The 21,173-nt window shown below is 35.4% G+C and overlaps 2 protein-coding genes across 3 annotated transcripts; both read left to right on the forward strand.

Moving 5' to 3' along the window:
* The first annotated feature begins 9,629 nt into the window (after nucleotides 1-9,629).
* On the forward strand, nucleotides 9,630-15,572 carry LOC133882128 (eukaryotic initiation factor 4A-3). Of its 2 annotated transcripts, XM_062321236.1 has the most exons (8): nucleotides 9,640-10,087; nucleotides 11,655-11,895; nucleotides 12,015-12,095; nucleotides 12,821-12,928; nucleotides 13,056-13,175; nucleotides 13,726-13,893; nucleotides 14,552-14,638; nucleotides 15,194-15,572. In XM_062321236.1, the coding sequence occupies exons 1-8, from the start codon at nucleotides 9,777-9,779 to the stop codon at nucleotides 15,305-15,307; spliced, it is 1,230 nt and encodes a 409-aa protein (XP_062177220.1). In that variant the 5' UTR covers nucleotides 9,640-9,776; the 3' UTR covers nucleotides 15,308-15,572. The 2 variants fall into 2 exon arrangements, with proteins under 2 accessions (XP_062177222.1, XP_062177220.1); XM_062321238.1 differs by lacking the exons at nucleotides 13,726-13,893; nucleotides 14,552-14,638; nucleotides 15,194-15,572 and having other exon boundaries at nucleotides 9,630-10,087; nucleotides 12,821-12,987; nucleotides 13,056-13,179.
* Nucleotides 15,573-17,127: 1,555 nt separating this feature from the next.
* On the forward strand, nucleotides 17,128-18,710 carry LOC133882129 (14-3-3-like protein 16R). Its single transcript, XM_062321239.1, has 4 exons — nucleotides 17,128-17,757; nucleotides 17,836-17,958; nucleotides 18,151-18,267; nucleotides 18,375-18,710. Exons 1-4 carry the CDS (start codon nucleotides 17,284-17,286, stop codon nucleotides 18,423-18,425), a joined length of 765 nt encoding a protein of 254 aa, XP_062177223.1. The 5' UTR covers nucleotides 17,128-17,283; the 3' UTR covers nucleotides 18,426-18,710.
* Nucleotides 18,711-21,173: the final 2,463 nt, after the last annotated feature.

The following is a 21,173-nucleotide window of genomic DNA, read 5'->3' on the forward strand; positions in this document are numbered from 1 at the left end:
AGGGGGACATTGACATTTTCTAGTAGTTTAAGGGGGGAGATTGACACAATTAGTAATTTGGGGGGTACATTGACAATGATGTGGTAGTTTGAGGGGGTTATGTGTACTTTTCCCTTAAAAAAAAAAAAAACAAAAAACCAAAGAAGTGGCCTGGCCACACCCAGCCAATAGGGGTGGCCGCACGCCACCCCCAGTGGCCGCCAAGGGTGGCCCGATGGCCACCCCGAGAGGTGGCTAAGGGTGGCGCGCGACCACCCCCAAAGGCCCGCCCCCCCCCCCTTTGGTTTTTTTCTTTTTTTTCTTTTTTTCTTTTTTTTTTGTATTTTAATTTTAATTTTTTAAAAAAATAGTTTATTTATTTATTTTTAATAAATTTATATTTTTTATTAAGATGGACACGCGTCGTCATCTTATTGGTTTGATGTGGCGTTGACGTAGCATTTAACAGAATCTGTCAAAAAATTTAACGGAATTTGGCTCTAGGGATCGATTTGTAATTATAATTTACCACAAAGACCTCCATGAACTTTTTAAACCATAAAGAGTGATTTGTAATTATGGCATACCCCAGTAACCAATGATGCAATTATCCCTAAAATTTTGAGTAAACCTGTGATAAGTAAACTGCATTTTGTAATCTCTTTCGGCACTTTTTTCCTCTTTCTTAATAAAAAATAATAATAAATAAATAAATAGTATATATAAACCCTTCAAACTACTGCAGCAATGTCAATATCTCTCAAACTACCAATTGTGTCAATCTTCTCCCTTAAACTACCGAAAAATGCCACTGTCCCCCTAATGACAAAAATACCCTTCATACAAATATTAATATTTAAAAAAAAACTAAAAACATTATTAAAAAAATCTAAAATAACAAAAAGTTATACCAAAAAAAAAATTAAAAATTAAAACAAAAATAAAAATTGGTTTTTCTTTTTTTTTTCGTTTGTTTTTAAAAAAACAAAAAATTAAAGCCCATCAGGGGTGGCTTGTGCCACTCCCAATTGCTCCGGGGGTGGTTGCACCACCCCCAGTGCCCTATGTGGCTGGCCGACCACCCCAATGGGTGGTCGACCAGCCACTGTGTAGAGGGTTGGGTTTCTTTTTTAAAAAAAAAATTGAAAGAAAATAAAAAATAAGAGTAGTTTTTTTTCTTCTAAAAATTGTAGTCAATTCCCATTGGAATAGTTATTTCTCTTATTTTTTAGAGGAATCGGTATTCTTCTTTGTAAGGGAATAATTAAGGAATAGACCCCTACCAAACAAAAAAATAACTATTCCATAGGAATAGTCATTCCATTCTAAGATTTTATTCCACGAACCAAATGAGGCCTCAATGAAATAAAGATAAAATGAAAGTATAATATGTACTCTATGCTTTGGTTCTAATTTCTAAGCATAAGATTTGATACAAATCAACTATAAGATGTAAAGGCGCCTCAACCATTACACAACAACTACCAATGACCTAGAAAAAATATTAGAACACATGAGAAAAATAAAAAAATAAAAAAGAAGCAAGAGAAGCTCACAACAAAACCCTAGTGGTTTTCCAACCGCACCTTTCATGGTGTTTAACCGCCTCCTTGTAAGTGCCTCTTGGGGAGGAGCTATGGCCTTCGTCCTCCTCCCCTTTCCTTTCTTTTATAGTTTTTGTGCTTTTTTCCTATGTAGAACAATCGAATGGTATTGTTTAAAATCCTAACGATTGATCGGTATGACATTGAGCATAATGATTGATCAGTGCTTTTAACGATCAATCGGTGGTAGTTTGCATGCAAATAAGAATTTTGTGTATTTCAGTATGGGCTCGTGGGAGTAAGCCTATTTAAGGGTCTTGGACGACCCTTAAGCCCCATTTTATTCCTCATTCAACCACCAAACCCTAGAGAGATAGAGAAAGAGTAGGAGAATGAAGAATTTCTTGGAGAGTTTGGGGTCTCTACCTTCAAGAGAGGTAAACTCTACACTCAAAGCTTGTTTATCTCCGTGTTTTATGCTTATTTAATTCTAGTTTAGTTTCTATTTAGTGTTTCTTTTTCGTGTGTGTGTGTGTTGGGGGGGTGTTGTTTTAAAGAGTCCTAAAGTGATTTTTAACAGTTTGATGATGATTTTATGATTATAAAGTTGGAGTCTTTGCACGAGTCCTTGCTTTATGCTTTTTATCTTATTGATTAAAGTGATAACTTATAGATCCTTGTGTTTTGGAGTTGTTTTAAGAGGAGCTTCCTGTTTTTAGAAGAAATGTTGGATTTTTTGTGAAATTTTTTTGAACTTTGGTGTTGAGGTCTAGGTTGTGCTTAGAATACCAAGAATAGTGTTGATGAGTGTGTTTGGGCCTTGGAACATGCTAGGTAGGTTAAAGGTATGACTTTTTTGGGTTTTTAGAGTTTCTGCCCAGTGACCGATCGAACTTCTCGAGCAACGATCAATCGCTGCCAGGAACAATCAAACGTTTCCCAGAAACGATTGATCAGATAGTTGGCAGAATGTATAAAATTCCAACTTTAGGGTTTTATGGTGTTTTAGACAAACATGTGACTAATAGTCTAACCTTTAGCTAGATGGCAGTCACAATCTGTGGCATTACTAGTGGTGTGAATCACCTGGGGTCGAACTTAATTGGGCTACTAGTGGTGGCTGGCTATTGTACTTCACTAGGGCATCAATGTTGTACCAAATGTCTCACGGGACGAGCAAACTTCACCATAAGAGGGTTAAAAGTTTGAATAAATTATATACAGGAATAGCTATCACTTGTTCACATGTGATGACTACATATATTATTATTATAATATATCATCATGATTTACTGCCTTGTTATTCTGACAAGAAGTCTATTGCATGTGATTTCTAAATCCTTTATAAACTTCCAAGTTCACCACTTGATGACATTTTTCCTGTATACTTTACTCACTAAGTCGTAAACTTACACTTTGATCTGTTTCCACATGTAAAACATTCTTGTTTTACATGTGGAAACAGATCAAAGTGTAAGTTTACGACTTAGTGTTTTACAACAGATTGCTCTATAGAGAATAAAACCTGGGGAGCCGGATAGGAAGTTGATGACTTTGGAGGGCCTTATCAAGCTGGTCTTTGAGGAGTTGGACCCTGGCTTGCCGGATTACATAAGATTTGAATATAAAAAAAAATTGAGTAATAAGTTCATGGGTTATTTGTAAGTGTTGTACAATGTGTTTTGTCGCATTGATTAGAGGACCCGAGTATCTGCTGGTATTTGCATTCTTGACTATTAGACTTGGTTTGTAATTTTTTAATATTTGACTTGATAGCCAATTTTTAACCGATGTACTTGATATTATATCTATGTTAAGTTATGTTATGAGGTTTTAGTTATTAGTATGGTATGTGATGTAGTGATGGCTATCTCATTGTATAGGTGACTCAGTCTTCCATTGTGAGCCATCTGGTGAGCCCTCTGGGTAGAACTAATAGACCCAATTAACTCTCGTATCATCTCGTGTCACATAATCTATTGTTCAAGTTCTTTTGAATTTTAGGGGATCTTATTGCAAGTTATTTATCTCATCCATATGTTTTGATACATCTTTGTTAATATGATTCTCATCATCTTAATCACTATAATCACTAATTTAACCTCTAGCATGCAAGATGTATGAATCAAAACTTTATGTTTTTTTTACAAGCATGTCACACTTGCAAATGTGCTAAAACCATGAGTCCTCTATCCACACTGAGGCTAGAGGGACTCATACCTTTTGCAACCCTCAGTTGTTGCCATCTCAAGTCAAGAACCATATAGTAATAATTGATGATTACAATTCTATACACAATCTTGCAACATAGGACTTAATATAGATGTTTAGGTCCTATCCATGCTCTTGCTATATGGTAACAACCTCCTTGCAACCCAAGCTTGCAAAAGGCATGAGGTATTTATTCAGATTGGAATCTACAACAATTATTTATCTCAATTGCTAGTAAATTGGACAAATAATGTGAGAGACCATATATGAGACTCACCTATTTGAATAGGTGACATGACATCCCAAAATTTATTTAAGCAGATGAGTCCCACCCAAATTACTAGCAATTCAAACGGGTAATTGTTGTGAATCCTTATCTCCTTTACTCACGCTCTTGCTTACATATAGAACCACCTCACTTATTTGATTATCTATTTATCTTATCCACCCTTTTATTCCAATTTATATTCTCTATCTAAAATCAATACCTTAGTATCTTTGCTCTGAGTGTCATTTATTATGTTTACTCTAACCTTAAAAATAGATCAATATCACTGTTGGACTCACTGGTGAAATTAAAAATGTTGTGATAGTTCTTATCATTATAACGAGCGGCAAATTATCTAAATAACAGATTTAGATAATCAAATCTAAATTTCCATGAATGAATGAAAACCATAGTTTATTATAAGCATCATAACAAAGCATAACATAACTTAAATATAGTCATCAAATATCATGGTCTAGGACCGATCGACATGTTAGATAGTAGGGGTGTAAACCCGGAGCCGGTTCCTGGTTATTGGCTAATAACCGGGAACCGGCTCCGAGGTCTCCGATTATTGAAAATCAATAACTAGATACGATAACTTAACTGGCTACCCGGTTAACCGGCTGTTACCCGGTTAACCCGAGTGTACCCGGTTATCCGAACCGGGTACTAAAAAAAGAAACGAAAAGGAAAAAAAAAAAAAAAAACAAAACCTCATCAAGAATTTTCCAAGCAACCAAACGAAAATCATAAAGAAAAAAATCTAATAAGATCAAATCAAACAACGTAGTATATGGAAGAAAGAATGAACAAAATGAAAGGAAGGAATACAAATCAAGAATCAGATGTTACAACCGCACCCAATAACAAAATTAACCAAAACCAGCTCCACGGAAGACATTCAAACCCATCTAGACAAGACATCACATGTGCTTGAATCTAACAAATCGAACAATAACCAGAAGGCAGATAAAAAAACCCAACCAACAGAAACAAACACAACCCATATTCTTTGTTTTTTTTTTCTTTTTTTTTTTGGTTAAAAAAAACACAACCCAGCTAGATTAACCAATCAGAGGTAGAAGAAGCATAGAGTGGAGACGAGAACGACGACTTCTACCACAAAGAGCATCTTGAAGACGAGACAACCCCATCTATGACGGTCGTCTAGAAATCCAACTGCTTCCATCTGAAAGCTGAGAACAACCTTCGCGGCCATTGCTCATTGCTCACCTTCTTCATAGACCACAACTTCTTCCCCATTACAAACAATCTCTGTGTGTGTGTGTGTGTGTGTGTGTGTTTAGGAAATTTGAGAGTGAGGTGAGGCGAAAAAAAAAAGAAAAAAAAAAAAAGAAGAGAAAACTAGAAGAGTAGAAAGATGATTCAAAAATAACCTAAGGCTATCTTGTTTGACTTGCCATGTGAATATCAAACGGCTGGCAGAGTCTTTGAAATTTACTATGTATGGTTTTTGAATATCACGTTGATGTAATAAGGCCAAGTCTTTGAAATTTGAAATGTCCAAATCTTTAAAAGATCAATTTGGTTCTACGTGGCAAAGGCTGACAAGTGGAGGTGGAGGCCCAGTAATTCAAGTCTCAAGAATAATATATATAAGCCCACTCAAGAATAATGTGTATATATATATATATATATACACTTAGAGCTGGTTACCTGGTTATATCTGGGTTTCTAAGAATTGAATAACCGGCTCCAGGTATCCAGTTACTCGGTTATAAATAACTGAGTACCAAACTGGTTTCCCGGTTTTTCAGTTACCTGGAGCCGGTTAGTGCCCGGTTACGGTTTCCCGTCTGGTTATAACTGGTTCAGAATTACACCCCTATTAGATAGATAAATAATACAACCTAAGTTAAATCCTCAAACTTCAAACATAATAAAATCCCAAACAAACATCAAATACCAAGGTCTTCTTTCATAGATTTAATAAGATAATCCATGTAGATACTCTTAATCACATCGCTACGCACATATGGTTCATCACTATCCCACAAGCGCTTCATCCACTCGAGATCAAACTACTCAAATATAATATTGACTATATCCTCTGCATGAACATATAGTTTCGTAGGGTTCTTCATCAAGTTAACTAACTATAAAACAACAAATGTTTTACGGGTGGAAAGATAAAGTGTAAGTCTTAGTTGTTTGATAAAAAGGTTTATAATTCACAAGCAGTAACATAACGTGAAGGTTCTCTATTGAGTGACAATAATATTATTACGATGCATTACAAATATGGTACATTATATTTAAAGTGGGAATGTCGTAGTTCAATTCCATATGGTTTATTGAAGCTCTATCTTAACCCATTATTGGTAAGATTGGCGCTGTCCCGAGAGACCTATAGTACAACATTGTGCCTCGATATTGCTGCATATCGTCATCGCTAGTGGCTCGACCAGATTTAAACTCCAAGTGGTCCACAACACTGTCATTGTGGCCACCAATCAAACATAATTGCTTCGGTTGCTTTAAAATCGTTGGATCTAATGCCAAACATAAACTTAAATCTCCTAACTATAGGGGAAAACCCGTAAAATAGCAGTCCATGGTATTCATTTGTACATGAAGCACCATGTCATATGATGAATTTAATTGTTTTTTCTTTTATATACATGCATTTACAAACTCTCGTATTATTACACTATGTATCACAAATTTTCACAAAAATATGGTTTACATCGTTCTAAAATATATTTCATGTGAGTTGTAAGCATGTACGTTTAATATATAAAATAATCATGCTATGAAAAAATTTAAAATAACAAGTATCTGTATGAGTTTACTCACTTGACTTGTAAGCTTCCTCCAAGTAACTTCTTTGAAAGTCTCAAACCTCTAAATTTGTGAAAAGGATCCATAAACAACCTATGGTCTCAAGCTAAACTGGTTCTAAACCCTAAACTGTTTCAAAATAGACTTACTGCCTAACATCGATCACTCAATAGAAAATATCAAATGTTTGGTTAAGAGTGTCGAATATTCAATACTTGGCAGAAACCACGATTTTAAAACCTAAGGTTATATCCAATCCTCAAACCAACACATCTAAGGTCTTATCACTATTCTAAACACGAGTATCGTCTTCATGCATATTGTAGCTCACCAACCCATAGCTATATCTAGCATAAATCCTTATCATACTCATGGGTTTACTTAAAAGCTCTTTAAACATAAAGTTATTCATTGAAACCCAACAAGATAGCAAGATCTAAAGTATAAACCACCATTGCAATATCCATTACCTAAGCTAGCATATTAATCTTAAATGTTCAAATCTACAGCTAAGAGGTTAAACCTACAAAAATATGGTCAACCAATATATAAACAATGATATCTCAATCTAACAATAGTAATAGAGTTGAGATTATACCAAATGATTATCTTTCCTTGAAGACAAATCCTCGAGAGAGCACATTCTCCCTTCAAAACCCACTATTTCACAATCATTAGTGTTTTCCTCAACTGAAAGGTGACGAAAATTGAGGCTAATGGAGTACAAAGGTATTTCAAACAGCCTATGCACGACAAGATAAGCTAAGGTAGCAAAATTAATTCTCTCAGGTTGTCTTAGAATGTTTGAAATTCAACTTTGAACGTTCACCATTGATAGTTTAGGATCCAACCTCAAACGTTCTCGCTTGAACATTCACTCTCCCACTTCAAACGTTCGACTCACACAGGAAGTTCTTGAAAAGTTCAAAATTTGCACTTCGTTCCATTTGAAATCAACCCTAACATTCTTGAGTTTTATTAAGGTACCCTTAACCCTAATTGGTAGTTTGAGGTGTTAAAAGGACCCAATTAATTATTGTCTCATCCCACTTCACATCATCCATTATGCAGGTTTTTTTGAATTTTAGGGGATTTTATTGCAAGTTATTTATCTCATCCCTATGTTTTGATATATCTTCGTTATATGATTCTCATAATCTCAATAACTGTAATCACTAATTTAATCTATAACATGCAAAATGTGTGAATTAAAGCTTTCAATATTTTCACAAGCATGTCGCATTTGCAAATGTGCTAAAACCATGAGTCCTCTACCCACCTTGAGGGTAGATGACTCATACTTTTTGCAACCCTCAGTTGTTGTCATTTCAAATCAGGAACCATATAGTAATAATTGATGATTACAATTCTACCCATACACTTGCAATAGAGGACTCAACATAGATGTTTAGGTCCTACCCACGCTCTTGCTATATGGTAACAACCTCATTGCAACCAGACTTGCAAATGGTACGCGTTTTTTATTCGAATAAGGATTCACAATAATTGTCTGTCCAACTACTTGTAATTTGGCCATATAATGTGAGAGATTATATATGTGACTCATCTGTCTAAGTAAGTGGCCGGACAACCCAAAATTTGTTTAGGTATATAGATCCCACCCAAATTACTAGCAATTGAGACATGTAATTGTTATAGATCCTTATTTCCTTTACTCACACTCTTTCTTACATATAGTAACAATTCTCCTATTTCTCTTATTCAACCCTTTATTCCAAATTACATTATCTATCTAAATTCACTACTTTAGTATCTTTGCTTTGAGTATCATTTATTATGTCTATTATAACCTTAAAAATATATCAATACCATTGTTGGACTCACAAGTAAAATAAAAAATGCTATGATAGTTATTATATCACTATAATTGTGCATTTTTAGCGTTGTTATGACATTCCTCAATATCAATATTATACCTATTGTTGTCTTACTTAATATAATTGTTCCACTCAAAAAAAGACTCATTCAATTAAATTGAAATCTTTGAAGTTAGCTCCTTCCACAATTAGAATATTTGACTCTTTATAGAAGACTATCTTTTCTATGTCCATATTTTTTTTTAATAGAGGTAACGATCAACTCTATATACACAGCTAATCACATGATTATATTATGTTAGTGCACATATAAACTTCAAACGCTTGAGTTGTTCTTTACCCATACCCTAAGTTAATCAAGAAATTCAAATCTCCATTTTGACGTTGTTTGCGCCTTATAAAATTCTTTTTTCAGTGACTTCGGATTATTATGGATTATGCCTAAACAAGTTGTTAATTTTCTTGCTGTTGGTGGATTGATGGTAGTAATTAGAGTGCCATTGTGTGAAAAATGGTGTATTCTTACCTCTTTATAATATGTTTAAAGAGAAATGAATGATATGAATTGTAAGGATCCTAAGAAGACGTTGAGGAGCTTATATCTTTTTTCTTTGATTCTCTTTATTTTGGACAATGGCTCTTGTATCTCATTTTATGCTTAATTTTTATGATATCTTTATTCTTTTTTAGAAAATGATAGATTTACATTACCACCACAACAACTGCACAACACCCCCTCACATGGAGGTGGAGCCCAGTGTGTGGAGTCCACTCCCATGTGAGGGAGTGTTGTGCAGTTGTTATGGTGGTGTTGTGTAGGAATCAAATCCCTTCTTTTTTTTCTCCTTATTAAGTGCTTTTATATAAATCTTGATTACTTATAAAAATAAAAATTAAAAAAAAAAATTATTTTATTTCTTTTAATCCAAACTATAGCCTAAAAAGTTAAAAACTATCGGTTGTAAAGTGGGCAACACTAAATTAAAAGCTTCACTGCAAGCACCTCGTACTATTTCTTCCGTCCTCTCATCGAGTCCAGTCCCGTTGTGCGTATCCGTGCCCTCGCTTCACTTCCCCTAGAGAAAATAACAAACAAACGCCGCGAGAAAACAGCCCTAGCTAGAGAGAGCCATGGCGGATGTGGGCGGAACCAGCGTGGTGCGGCCGAACGCGCGGCGAGTGAGCGCGCCGGAGGAGGCGCTGGAGTTCGAGACGTCGCGGGAGGTGGAGGTGGTGACCAGCTTCGACCAGATGGGCATCAAGGACGACCTGCTCCGCGGAATCTACAACTACGGCTTCGAGAAGCCCTCGGCGATCCAGCAGCGCGCCGTGGTGCCCATACTCCACGGCCGAGACGTTATAGCCCAGGCCCAGTCCGGCACGGGCAAGACCTCCATGATCGCCCTCACCGTTTGCCAGAAGGTCGATACTGCCACCAGAGAGTGCGTCCCTTCAAACCCCTAATCTTCTCTTAGAAACCCTATAGTCTCTCATTTCCACTCTTATTTTAGGGCATGCTTGTTTTATAAAAAATATTGTACTGGGATTTTTTTTTCTGGATTTAAATTTTATTAAGTTGTAGGGTTTGTTCTGGAATATTATGGTATGGTTCATGAGTCGACCTCTGAACCCTAATTTTCGAGGTGGGAAATTTTAGGAAAAAACCCTAGATTTTCTAATATTAAAAAAAATATTCATGTGGTTTCCTTTTAGGGGTTTGAGAGGGTATGGTGAATTGTTTTAGGGCTTGTTTCCAGTAAAATTATCTTAGTGGGAGATTTCCTTTCTTTTTATTCCCGGGATTAAAGTGAGTTTTTTGTCTGATTAAGTGTAGATGTTCTTCTCCAAAATTAGGGGCGTGGATTATGTTTTAGGGATTAAGCTTTGAAACCCTGAATCGGGAGGGGTAAGATTTTAGGAAAAGATAGTTTATTGTGTGTTATGTGTTCGTGTTCTGTTTGGTCGCTTATAACCTTGGTCTCCGTATGTTTCAACCAGAAGCTTTTTCAAAGAAAAGTAGGTAAAAAGATGAAAGTTTGGTTCGTAGACATATTTATTGTTTAAGTTAATTAAAGATCTTACTTAAGGCTATCTAGAGAATCCATTAGGGTGCATTTAGGCATCTTCTACTCGCTCCTATAAAAGATATTTGAAACAGAAATGAAATGGTGTCAATCTGTCGCCGAGTTGTTTGTCTTACTGATCCACAGTGAGTTTGTGTGAATGAATTGCAGAATCAGTGTGCCACTATACTAGCATTTAGCAGTCCATTTATAATAAACAGAACCTTAGGAGGAGACGATGAGGTAAATAACCCATGCAGTCAGGGAAATGCCTTAGGTCACTATGACATGATGTAGGTTGATTTGTTTACTTTGATACTTCTAGCTTTGGGCAAACCAGACTGTTTTAGCTTTGACATGTTTTTGTGCTATGATATCCACGCTATTATCATAGTTGGTGGGGTGTTAAGTATCGTCAGTTAGTTGTTATTGAAGTTTTTCTATAATATGCATTTCACTGGTTTTACTCGTCAAGTGATCATGTCATATGGCTTAATGAGATAATCTTTTAGTAATATCATTAATAACGCAAAGCGCAATGAAGTACACAGAGTATACAAGAACTGCATCTAAGAAGAAGAAGAAAACAAAACAAGGAAATCATTAAAACTAATCACTAAAGGTGCGAGGAACGAAGCCGTCCAAGAGTACAAAGAATGAAAGAAAAAGGAAATGAGCTCATCAATGGTTCTTTCTTTGTCCTCGAATTGTCTATCGTTGTGTTCCCTCCACAAGCACCACAAAAGGCAACAGGCAACAATGAGATAATCTTACTATTACTTGGTGGATTTTTCTAGGTGTTACCATATGTTTTGTAATGACCAACTCCTATAAACGTCTCAAAAAACTGATGATATGCTTGCCTTCTGTTTCATTCTCTGCTGGAGCTGCTTTATAATTGTATCATATTTTTTTCTTTTAAAAAAAAATTCTAAAACTTAAACAGAGTCCAGGCCTTGATCCTGTCACCAACAAGGGAATTGGCATCTCAGACAGAGAAGGTGATTTTGGCAATTGGTAATTATATAAATATTCAAGTACATGCATGCATCGGAGGTAAGAGTATGAGTGAAGATATCAGAAAGTTAGAACATGGAGTTCATGTGGTGTCCGGAACTCCAGGCAGAGTGTGTGACATGATCAAGAGGAGAACACTGCGTACGAGACATATCAAAATACTAGTTCTTGTGAGTTTATGACTTGTGACCCCCATCTTCACTCTTTTAGAATTTATTTTTTTGCTTTTAATATTTTTCCCGTAGAAGCTTGGTGGGGTTTAGGTTTAATTTTTATTGTTCTCCATCAGGATGAATCTGATGAGATGTTGAGCAGAGGGTTCAAGGATCAGATTTATGATCTGTACAGATATCTCCCACCAGAACTTCAGGTTCTCTCTCTCTCTCTCCAAACAAAAAAAAAAAATCAATTTTTTACCAAGCTAATTAAATGTTTGCTAAAAATGACCTGCATATTGCTTTGCTGGTATCATTGGTTGAACAGTTCAGTTTGTGTTAATATATGGATTGCTTTCTGTAATAAGCATCTATTTGTAGCTATTGTTAGTAACGGCAATGAAAAAGAACACAAGGTTTAATGGAATGCTGGAGAAAAAAAAAAGGTAGTCCACTTGGGACAAGTTGATTTGATCCTGGATCCTTTAATTTTCAGCACTTTATTTGTTAGTTGTGGTTTGATGTGAAATAGGTGTATCAAGCACTGGGGTTTAGGAGGATAAGAATTTTACTAGAAATTAAAGGATTTATGAGTTTAAATAAAAGTTTCCAGGTCTGATTTGCTGCAGACAGCAGATCATGTCGGCTTTTAAATTTGAAATAGAAGCAAAAGACGGAAAGTTAGCTTACACAATCACATCTAGGTTTACTTAGCAATCGCACATTAGTTTGAATTTGGTTGGGAACTTACTCAAAGCTACACCTAACGCCTTAATAACTTATCGTAATGAAAATCAGACTTATGGGCCACAACTATGCAAATTCCAGCAAAGGGTACTAAAAGACATAATAGTATGTTGCTGCCTGTTATAAATAGTATCTTGCTAGGTTCTGCAGACACATTGCATGTTGGTTCTGAAATTTGTTATCTGCATTGTAGGTTTGCTTGATTTCTGCTACCCTTCCCCATGAAATTTTGGAGATGACAAACAAGTTTATGACAGATCCTATACGGATACTTGTGAAACGTGATGAGTTGACTCTGGAGGTAAGTAATTGTTGTGTGATATCAGCTGCCTTTGAATGCGCATCTGGAATTTGGTTCAAGTTTTTCTTGTCTTGCGCAATTCCAGAGTTTGATAAAGGTTTTCCTTCTCATCTTTTTATGATGACAGGGAATCAAGCAATTTTTTGTTGCTGTTGAAAGGGAAGAGTGGAAGTTTGATACTCTATGTGATCTTTATGACACCCTTACGATCACCCAAGCTGTTATATTCTGCAACACAAAGCGAAAGGTAATAATGTTATTGATCAAATTTTGGATTCAAGGTATAAGAGTGGTATCTTGTAATTTTAGAACATAAAAAAACAAAAGCTCTCAAGGATCAGTTTTGTTAGGTTCCCAGTTTACCCTGTGATATTCTTGGACTTATATCCTTATTCAAGGAATTATGGCTTTATACAACTGCAACTGGCTAACATGAATAGTACCTAGTTCATATCTGATTCTGGGCTATCTTATAATTCATGTGTATGAGACTGATTGTCTTATATTCCATTTTTAAAAGAACAAACAGAGACAAAGGAAAGTTTTAGTTTTTAATAAAATCTTCTTACAAAAAAAAACAAAGGAAAGTTTTAGTCTTGTTTGTTTTTTTGCCAGTCTGAGAGTAAGATGTTCTCTAAACATCAATAGGGAGTAAAATAATCCTCTTTCCCCTTTGCTTAGTGAGTAAATTGCACTTGTGGGTATTTAGATTTCGTTCTTTTTTGCTGCTGTTGTTTTTATTGTTGCTTATGGCTTTTATATATGGCTGATGGATATATTCTCAATTGTTGGAACAGGTGGATTGGCTAACTGAAAAGATGCGTACCAATAACTTCACTGTTTCATCAATGCATGGAGACATGCCTCAAAGGGAGAGAGATGCAATTATGGCAGAGTTTCGGGCCGGTCAAACCCGAGTACTGATAACGACAGATGTTTGGGCCCGAGGGCTTGATGTTCAACAGGCAAGTTTTTTTTAGCTCTTTTTTAATTCATGATGTTTTAATATTCTGCAATAAGCTAAGTTTTTTTACATTTAAATGCCTCATCTGAAGTTGTTACTATTGAAAATACCATTGATTTGGATCTAATGAGGTAGAAAATGACTAATTGTGGCCCAATTGGACCAAGTTGAAACACTTGCTGGTTTGCATTAGAGTGGCTGGTAACTTCTAGTACGAGTACATTAAAGTATGGGACTTCTTGGTACAGTGACCAATGAACTCTAGTCCTTTTGGTATTTGGGGCATATAACTTGCTGCATGCTTGTGGTACAAAACTGAGGTGTGTTTCTTGTTGCCATGTGTTAATGTGTGCAGGCACTTGAATGAAAAATATATAGGAAGGGTTTTGAAAAATAATCCTTTAAGCAGAGCCCATAAATCTTAGATTCTGAATTTTGTCCTCTGTAGACAAAGATTATGATTCTTTGTTGGTGGTCTACCCGTTAAGTTATCTATTTCACGCACGGATGATCACATGCCCTTTGCATTTGAGCTTCCACAGCTGTGGTATATATTCACTTGTAGATTAAATTTCTATTGTTGTCTTGATATGTGTGGAAGAATGCCATCTGGTGTTTGTACTTTTCTGTTCATATTATCTTCATTTTTCTCCTGTCAGGTTTCCCTGGTGATCAATTATGACCTTCCAAACAATCGTGAGCTTTACATTCATCGGATTGGTCGTTCTGGTCGTTTTGGAAGAAAGGTATTTTTTCCATTATGTATTCTGGATACGGTTAGATATTGGCCTGCTGCCTGGCCGCCTTCTGTGCAAGATGTTTATAATTTTTCTCTGGGAAAGATTATCTTTTTGCAATTTAATGTAAGCTGATGCTTGTTAATGTTGTTCTTTTTTGTAAAATGTGGCAAATTTTCTCAGAACGAGATGAAGTCTATTATAGAAATTTTTCTAAAGAAAAATTCAAATAATCAACAAAGTATTCTAAGGAAGGGAACACTGTCAAAACCAGTAGACCACTCATACAATTTTTAGCTTAAGAGTAGACGAGGCATTAAACACTGAATGCCTCTTAACCTGTCAGTGCCAAGTACTATTATGCTTGATTTTGTTTTCAGAAGCTATATTTAGCATTATGATTGTCTCGTATTTCTCTTGTTTTCATTCCCGCAACTCTTATTCATGCCTTTCTGACTAATTTTGTAGCTAATGTTCCTGTTTTCCTTGCCTTTTTCACTGTATCCATCCCTCAGCTAGTTGATCTGGAAAACTGTCATTGAACTGGCTTTTTGATGTTTGCAGGGTGTTGCAATAAACTTTGTGAAAAGTGACGACATTAAAATCCTAAGAGACATAGAGCAGTACTACAGTACTCAGATTGACGAGATGCCAATGAATGTTGCTGATCTGATATAAAGACTTTTGCTGGCCATCATGTTTGTTGATGCATAAGAGTTGCAGTTGACATAACTTTGTTTGCGATGGTTTGTACACACTAGTTAGTGGATGGTGAAATGACACTCGAGGGTGGTTGTGTCAAGATTACATAGAGAGTTGCTTCGGCATTATTTCCGTTAAAAGATTTATTTGATTGAGATTTTCTGCACTTGTGCTTAGCTTGTATGGGTGATAACATCAGATTTTTAATTGAAGTAATTTGCTAGGCTTTTTGTGATAACAAGAGATATTTTGGATTGGTACTCGATCGCGACAATTGAACCACCATGTTGCTGTTGGATTAGTGTACTCTCTCTCTCTCTCTCTCTCTCTCTCTCTCTCTCATCAAAATAAAATCTTGACCGAGCAATGGAGAAAGAGAGGAAGGTCATCTATGTCATTTTGGTTACAATTGACCTCCACGTGTTCCTTAAGATGATTCTTTTACACCTCCTTAGAGCATTCTTAGATTTTCTAGTGCTCTCTCCAAATTTTAGTTGAACAATCTACTCTTGTTATGATATCTTTCACTTTTAATAAACTTTATATACCAAACTCTTCAAATATTTTTCTATTTCAATTAAATAATTAATTTTTTATTGGTTTTAACCGATCACTCCTACTAAATGAGGAGAGAGGAAAAGTGAAGTGAAATGAGAGAAAAAAGATAAAATATTCAATAGTTCATGAAATTTGTGAGTTAAATTTAGAGTGAAATTTTGACAAGAGACAAAATAGAAAAATTATAAAGCGTTTGTTAAAGTACAATTTTATGAGTTTTTTCAAATTTTGGTGAAATTTTTGAAATGGATAACTTATTAGGAATGTTTTATTTTTTATCTAAAAAAAAAAAAATCCCAAAACATGTTGGGTGTAGGAGAGATATAAAAGAGTCCTCTCTTTTCTTAGAGAGCACTAATAGCAGCTATTCTAAATTTAATTTTTTATTTAAATATAAAGAAACTTTCTAAAAAGATTCTTCTAGTATTTATTTAAAAGAATATTTAATGATATATGAAAATGATATTTAAATAATATATAGAAAGGATAATAGATATTATTAAGTTCATTTGAGTAAAGAATCAAAAAAATCTTGAAAGAAACTGTGGCTAGGATTATGACATAACGACCAAATATTCATCATACTTAATCTTTGACTGGCTTAGAAAAGAAGGAAGAAATAATAATCATTGACTAAACTCTGTAATTGTTTAGAGTAATGCTAGAAAGAAGATTAAAGTTTTTATTGTATTCTCTCAAATATCATGTGATTTTTAAAATAATCGTTAAATCAAAATTCAATAATAATCATCTCAAATTCAATTTAATGATAATTTTAAAAGCCACGTGACATATGGGAGGACACAAAAAATTATAGTCATCCCTTCTCATTACTCAATTGTTTAACCTGCATTTGAAGGTCTTTTCATGGCTTCACAATCTCTTACATATATTTTACCCATCTTCTTACGATATGTAGCTTCATATATCCAATGATAAATTTGTCAAAAATGTGCAAAAAAAAAAAAAAAAAAAAAAAAAAATGATTACTAAGATATCTCAAATCCAATATAACCTTATTAAGTAAATATTATACGTATCGGACTTGGCTGATGAGCTCATTAGGCTTTGTTTAATAATACATTTTTTTTTTTTTTAAAAAAAAAAAAGGCAAAAATATTAAGAAACCTCTTTTTTAACCTGAAACGTTTCGCTTTTCGAACCTCTTCCCCGGTGAAAGAAAACGTAAAAACTTATATATATCCATTTGGAGGCATCTTTTCATGGCTTCATCACAAGCTGTCACAATATTAGACATTGGATCACAACAATCACAGTCCACAGTACTCCACACTCGTATATATCCAAAACCCGAATCCAACTGATTTGCTCATTCCCCGCTTCACGGAGTCCGTAGAGCTCCTCCCGAATATTCCCCAATCTGCCCCGGCCAGATGGCGATCCCCTCACCCCGCGAGATAAACGTGTACATGGCGAAGGTGGCCGAGCAGGCGGAGCGCTACGATGATATGGCCGACTTCCTGGAGAAACTCGTACTGGAGAACAACAAAGTGAGGGAGCTGAGCGTGGAGGAGCGCAACCTGCTATCCGTGGCCTACAAGAACAAAGTCGGCGCCCGCCGCTCGTCCTGGCGGATGTTGCAGAAGGAGCTCGGCCGCGACAACGCCGACCAAGTCGCACTCGTCCGCGAGTACCGTGCCAAGATCGAGTCCGAGCTCTCCTCCATATGCGGCGGCGTTCTCCGCCTGCTCGACTCCCATCTCCTCCCCTCCGCCTACTCCGCCGAGTCCAAGGTCTTCTATCTCAAGATGAAGGGCGATTACTACCGGTACTTGGCCGAGTTCAAATCCGGCACCGACGGCAAAGAAGACGCCGAGAACACCCTCTCCGCCTACAAATCTGCTCAGGTTCGATCCAGTACTCTCTCTTTTTTCTGCGATATGATTGAACTTCTTCTGTGCTTGTGTTAATGGTTTTGTTTGCAGGAAATTGCCATCTCTGAGCTGGCTCCAACTCATCCTATCCGGCTAGGACTGGCTCTGAACTTCTCTGTCTTTTACTACGAAATTCTAAACTCTCCTGATCGGGCTTGTAGCCTTGCCAAACAGGTAAAGGAAATCCTACTTTGAAAGTTTAGGCTATCTTAATACATATTCTTTGATTTCTTTTCGAGTAATACTATTTAGTCTTCTTCTTTCTTCTTCTTCTTCTTCTTCTTTTTTTATTTTTATTTATTTATTTATTATTATTATTATTTTTTTTATGTCATCCTGTTTTATGATCTTTTATGCTATAATTAGGCTTTTGACGAAGCCATTACTGACCTGGACACGCTGGGAGAGGATTCATACAAGGATAGCACTTTGATAATGCAGCTTCTTCGTGATAATCTCACTTTGTGGACTTCGGATATGCAGGTTTGATCCCGATCGACCCACGATTTCTGTTTTGATCTGCCTTGCATACATTCTTTCTGTAGTAAATTGTTTACTGATAATATGGTGGAATGAATGTATGTATATAGGATGAAGGAACGGATGAGACCAAAGAAGCACCGAGTGAGCAGCAGCAGTGAAGATGAAGTACTTCGCTTCTCCACTGTTTGTTTCTGATTGGAGAAGTTGTTTGCTTGCTCCCACTATCCATTCCATTATGAGGTTTTAGGAGTTGATGCCCTGATTTATGAATCTTTAGAGGCAATACTAGATTTGTTTAGTTTCCTTTTTTGTTGTGGAGTGTATATATTTTTGTGTGTTATTTTCAGAATTTGAATCTCTAGTTTTAATTGCTTGCTTGCTTGCAAAATAACCATATTTCTCCTGGTCACCTAGAAGCGAAATGGTTTTATCTCCACTATATTTGTTGTCTTGAGTTTCTATGGTTGGTTGACAAAATCTTGTTTTGTTTTTAATAATACAATATTGGTTGGTAAAATAAGTAGCAAATTGTAGGTGAATGGTTGTTTGGTGTTTGTGGAAGAAATTGTGCTTCTTTGGTAGATGCCTGTTAGCAGAGGAAGTATAGATTATCTGTTTTGAGCTTGTACCTTAAGGTAGACCGTTCTAAAGGGCACCCAGAAAAGAGAGAGTAAGGCTAGGGCTGTATTTGAGTCGAGTTGAGCTTGGGGCTGCCGGATTCGGTTTGAATACATAGAATATGAGCTCGAGCCGAATTTTGAGGGATTGTTTGAATTCGGCTTGTTAAGAGCCTAGCCGAGCCTCCAATCGAGCTCGAGCTCGATTGGAGTTTTATAATAATTTTTAATTAAAAAAAATATATATTAAAATTCAGTACAATTTTAACTTTGATCTATATTTTATATTCTAAATGGGACATTTGTGGTATTACATATCTTATGTTTACTATGTTAATATTTATACACTGTAATTATAGAATCTTATATTTATATAACTTATATGTATATATACACATGAGCGAGCTAATGATTTGAGTCGAACAAGTCGAGTCGAACTTATACAAGCCGAGCTCACGAGCTTTGTCTGAGCCGAGTTTATATGAGTATGTCTCATTTAATATATGAATAGATTATTGTGTTCACGTACATGTAATTTATTTGTTGAATCGAGACTGAATCGAATTTAAGTGAATTGAGTCGAACTGAGTTTACAAGATAATAGTCATAAAATTAAAATAATAAGATTTTTGTTTTTAAAAAAAAAGAAGTAGGGGACGTGTCTTAAAAAGGAGAGGGGATTTTTGGGGTATTGATACTTTATTTAGTTAGTTAGTTAGTTAGTTTGTAAGATTAGTTAGGTTTTAGTTAAGGGTGAATAATCGGTTAGTTTAAAGGTTAAATTAGTTAGTTTAGTTAGTAGTGAATGGTTGTTAGTTAGGTTAGAGTAGTTAGTTAAGTTAGGAGGATTTTAGTTTTGTTAGTTAGTGGAGGATGAGAGGGTGGGTGATGGGGGGTGGCAAACATAATTACTCCCAGCAACTCACAGATAGAGAAGAAGAGAGGACCGTCGAAGAAGATTATAAGGATAATATTACTTGTTCATCATTTTTCTCTTCTTTCTTGGTTTAATTTATAATAGTAATTTTTTGTTGGGAAGATTATTATCTGATTCTTGGGATTTATAGTAGAGGGATTGTATTTTATAAGCTGCATCTATTATCTTTGTAATATGTACTAGAGAAATTTATTTCTTTTTAAGAAGTAGATTTACCCCATTTGCTATAAAATAAAATAAAAAATATGGGAGCCTAGTAACTTGGCTGTATTTTATAATTCCCATGTTAACATATCTTGTTTTTCCATTTTCTTTCTCAAAATAGCTAATTGGCCTATTATTTTGTTGGTACCTTTCTTGTAATTTGTTTAGTTTTCAGGATCACTTTTTAATATTTTTTTTTGAAGTCCCGACTTAGTGAGTAGTCACGCGTGAAACACACAAGTATGAACCCATTCTTTATAAGAAGTGCGAATATCAAATTTCATGCATCAAGTTGTTGTTGTTGTTTTATTTTTATTTTTTAATTTTTTTTTGATAAGTCATGCATCAAGTTGTAACTCTCATCCATATTGCTTATTTGTATCCTTAACCATCTTATAGTGAAGTTTGCATGTCCCATAGGACGTCTGTTACAATTCTAGTGCCCTAAGCATTGTACATAGTCAGCCATCCGTTAGTTAATCGATGGGTCCATTACTTCGGGTGACACTCAACCAGTGACCTAACCTCGTAGATGATTATGTTGGTCACAATAACATTCAGATCCAGATTTCAAATTATCAACTCATCAAATGGTCGGATCAAGTCTATATAAGTTGGTATGCGTTTGCCACAAAGTTTCTTTACAGCATTTTCATTTCCTTGGTGATCATGTCATACAAATTATTGTTTCCATTTTCCATGCATTTAAAATAGCAGTGAGGGAGACACACAATCATTCATTTCTTAAATCATTCCACTTTTCTCAAAATTTCAAGGCTCACAACATTGAATCATAAAGCATTTCATGGTAGTGCAAAAATGCACATTTCATATCAAAATAGACATGCTAAAAAATTATTGTTTTAGGGTTTTATGTGAGTTTACTCACATTGATTGTAAAAGTCCTGTACAAAACCTTCCTCAAAAGCCTCAACCCCTTCGTCTGCAAGATATCATATCATTAATTGGGTCTGTAAATCGTAAACCCTAGTATAACACCTAAAATTTCTAGATTTTTTGTATTTATACTAGGTACCAGTAGAACGAACCTCAAACAGTGTTCGAACAGTCAACATTGTTAGAATGATTTTGATCGTTGTATGAATGGTTCCGTTCTAGCAGCTCGCACAATGTTAGAACAATACACT

Source organism: Alnus glutinosa, chromosome 11, assembly GCF_958979055.1.
Source record: "Alnus glutinosa chromosome 11, dhAlnGlut1.1, whole genome shotgun sequence".
Classification (NCBI taxonomy): domain Eukaryota; kingdom Viridiplantae; phylum Streptophyta; class Magnoliopsida; order Fagales; family Betulaceae; genus Alnus; species Alnus glutinosa.

Excerpts from the sequence above, each read along its gene's own strand:
- LOC133882129 (XM_062321239.1), top strand. The coding sequence starts at position 17,284 with ATGGCGATCCCCTCACCCCGCGAGATAAACGTGTACATGGCGAAGGTG. Across the intron at positions 17,758-17,835 it reads CCGCCTACAAATCTGCTCAG|GAAATTGCCATCTCTGAGCT; the intron begins GTTCGATCCAGT and ends TTTTGTTTGCAG. Across the intron at positions 18,268-18,374 it reads TGTGGACTTCGGATATGCAG|GATGAAGGAACGGATGAGAC; the intron begins GTTTGATCCCGA and ends GTATGTATATAG.
- LOC133882128 (XM_062321236.1), top strand. The coding sequence starts at position 9,777 with ATGGCGGATGTGGGCGGAACCAGCGTGGTGCGGCCGAACGCGCGGCGA. Across the intron at positions 10,088-11,654 it reads GTCGATACTGCCACCAGAGA|AGTCCAGGCCTTGATCCTGT; the intron begins GTGCGTCCCTTC and ends AAACTTAAACAG. Across the intron at positions 14,639-15,193 it reads CTGGTCGTTTTGGAAGAAAG|GGTGTTGCAATAAACTTTGT; the intron begins GTATTTTTTCCA and ends TGATGTTTGCAG.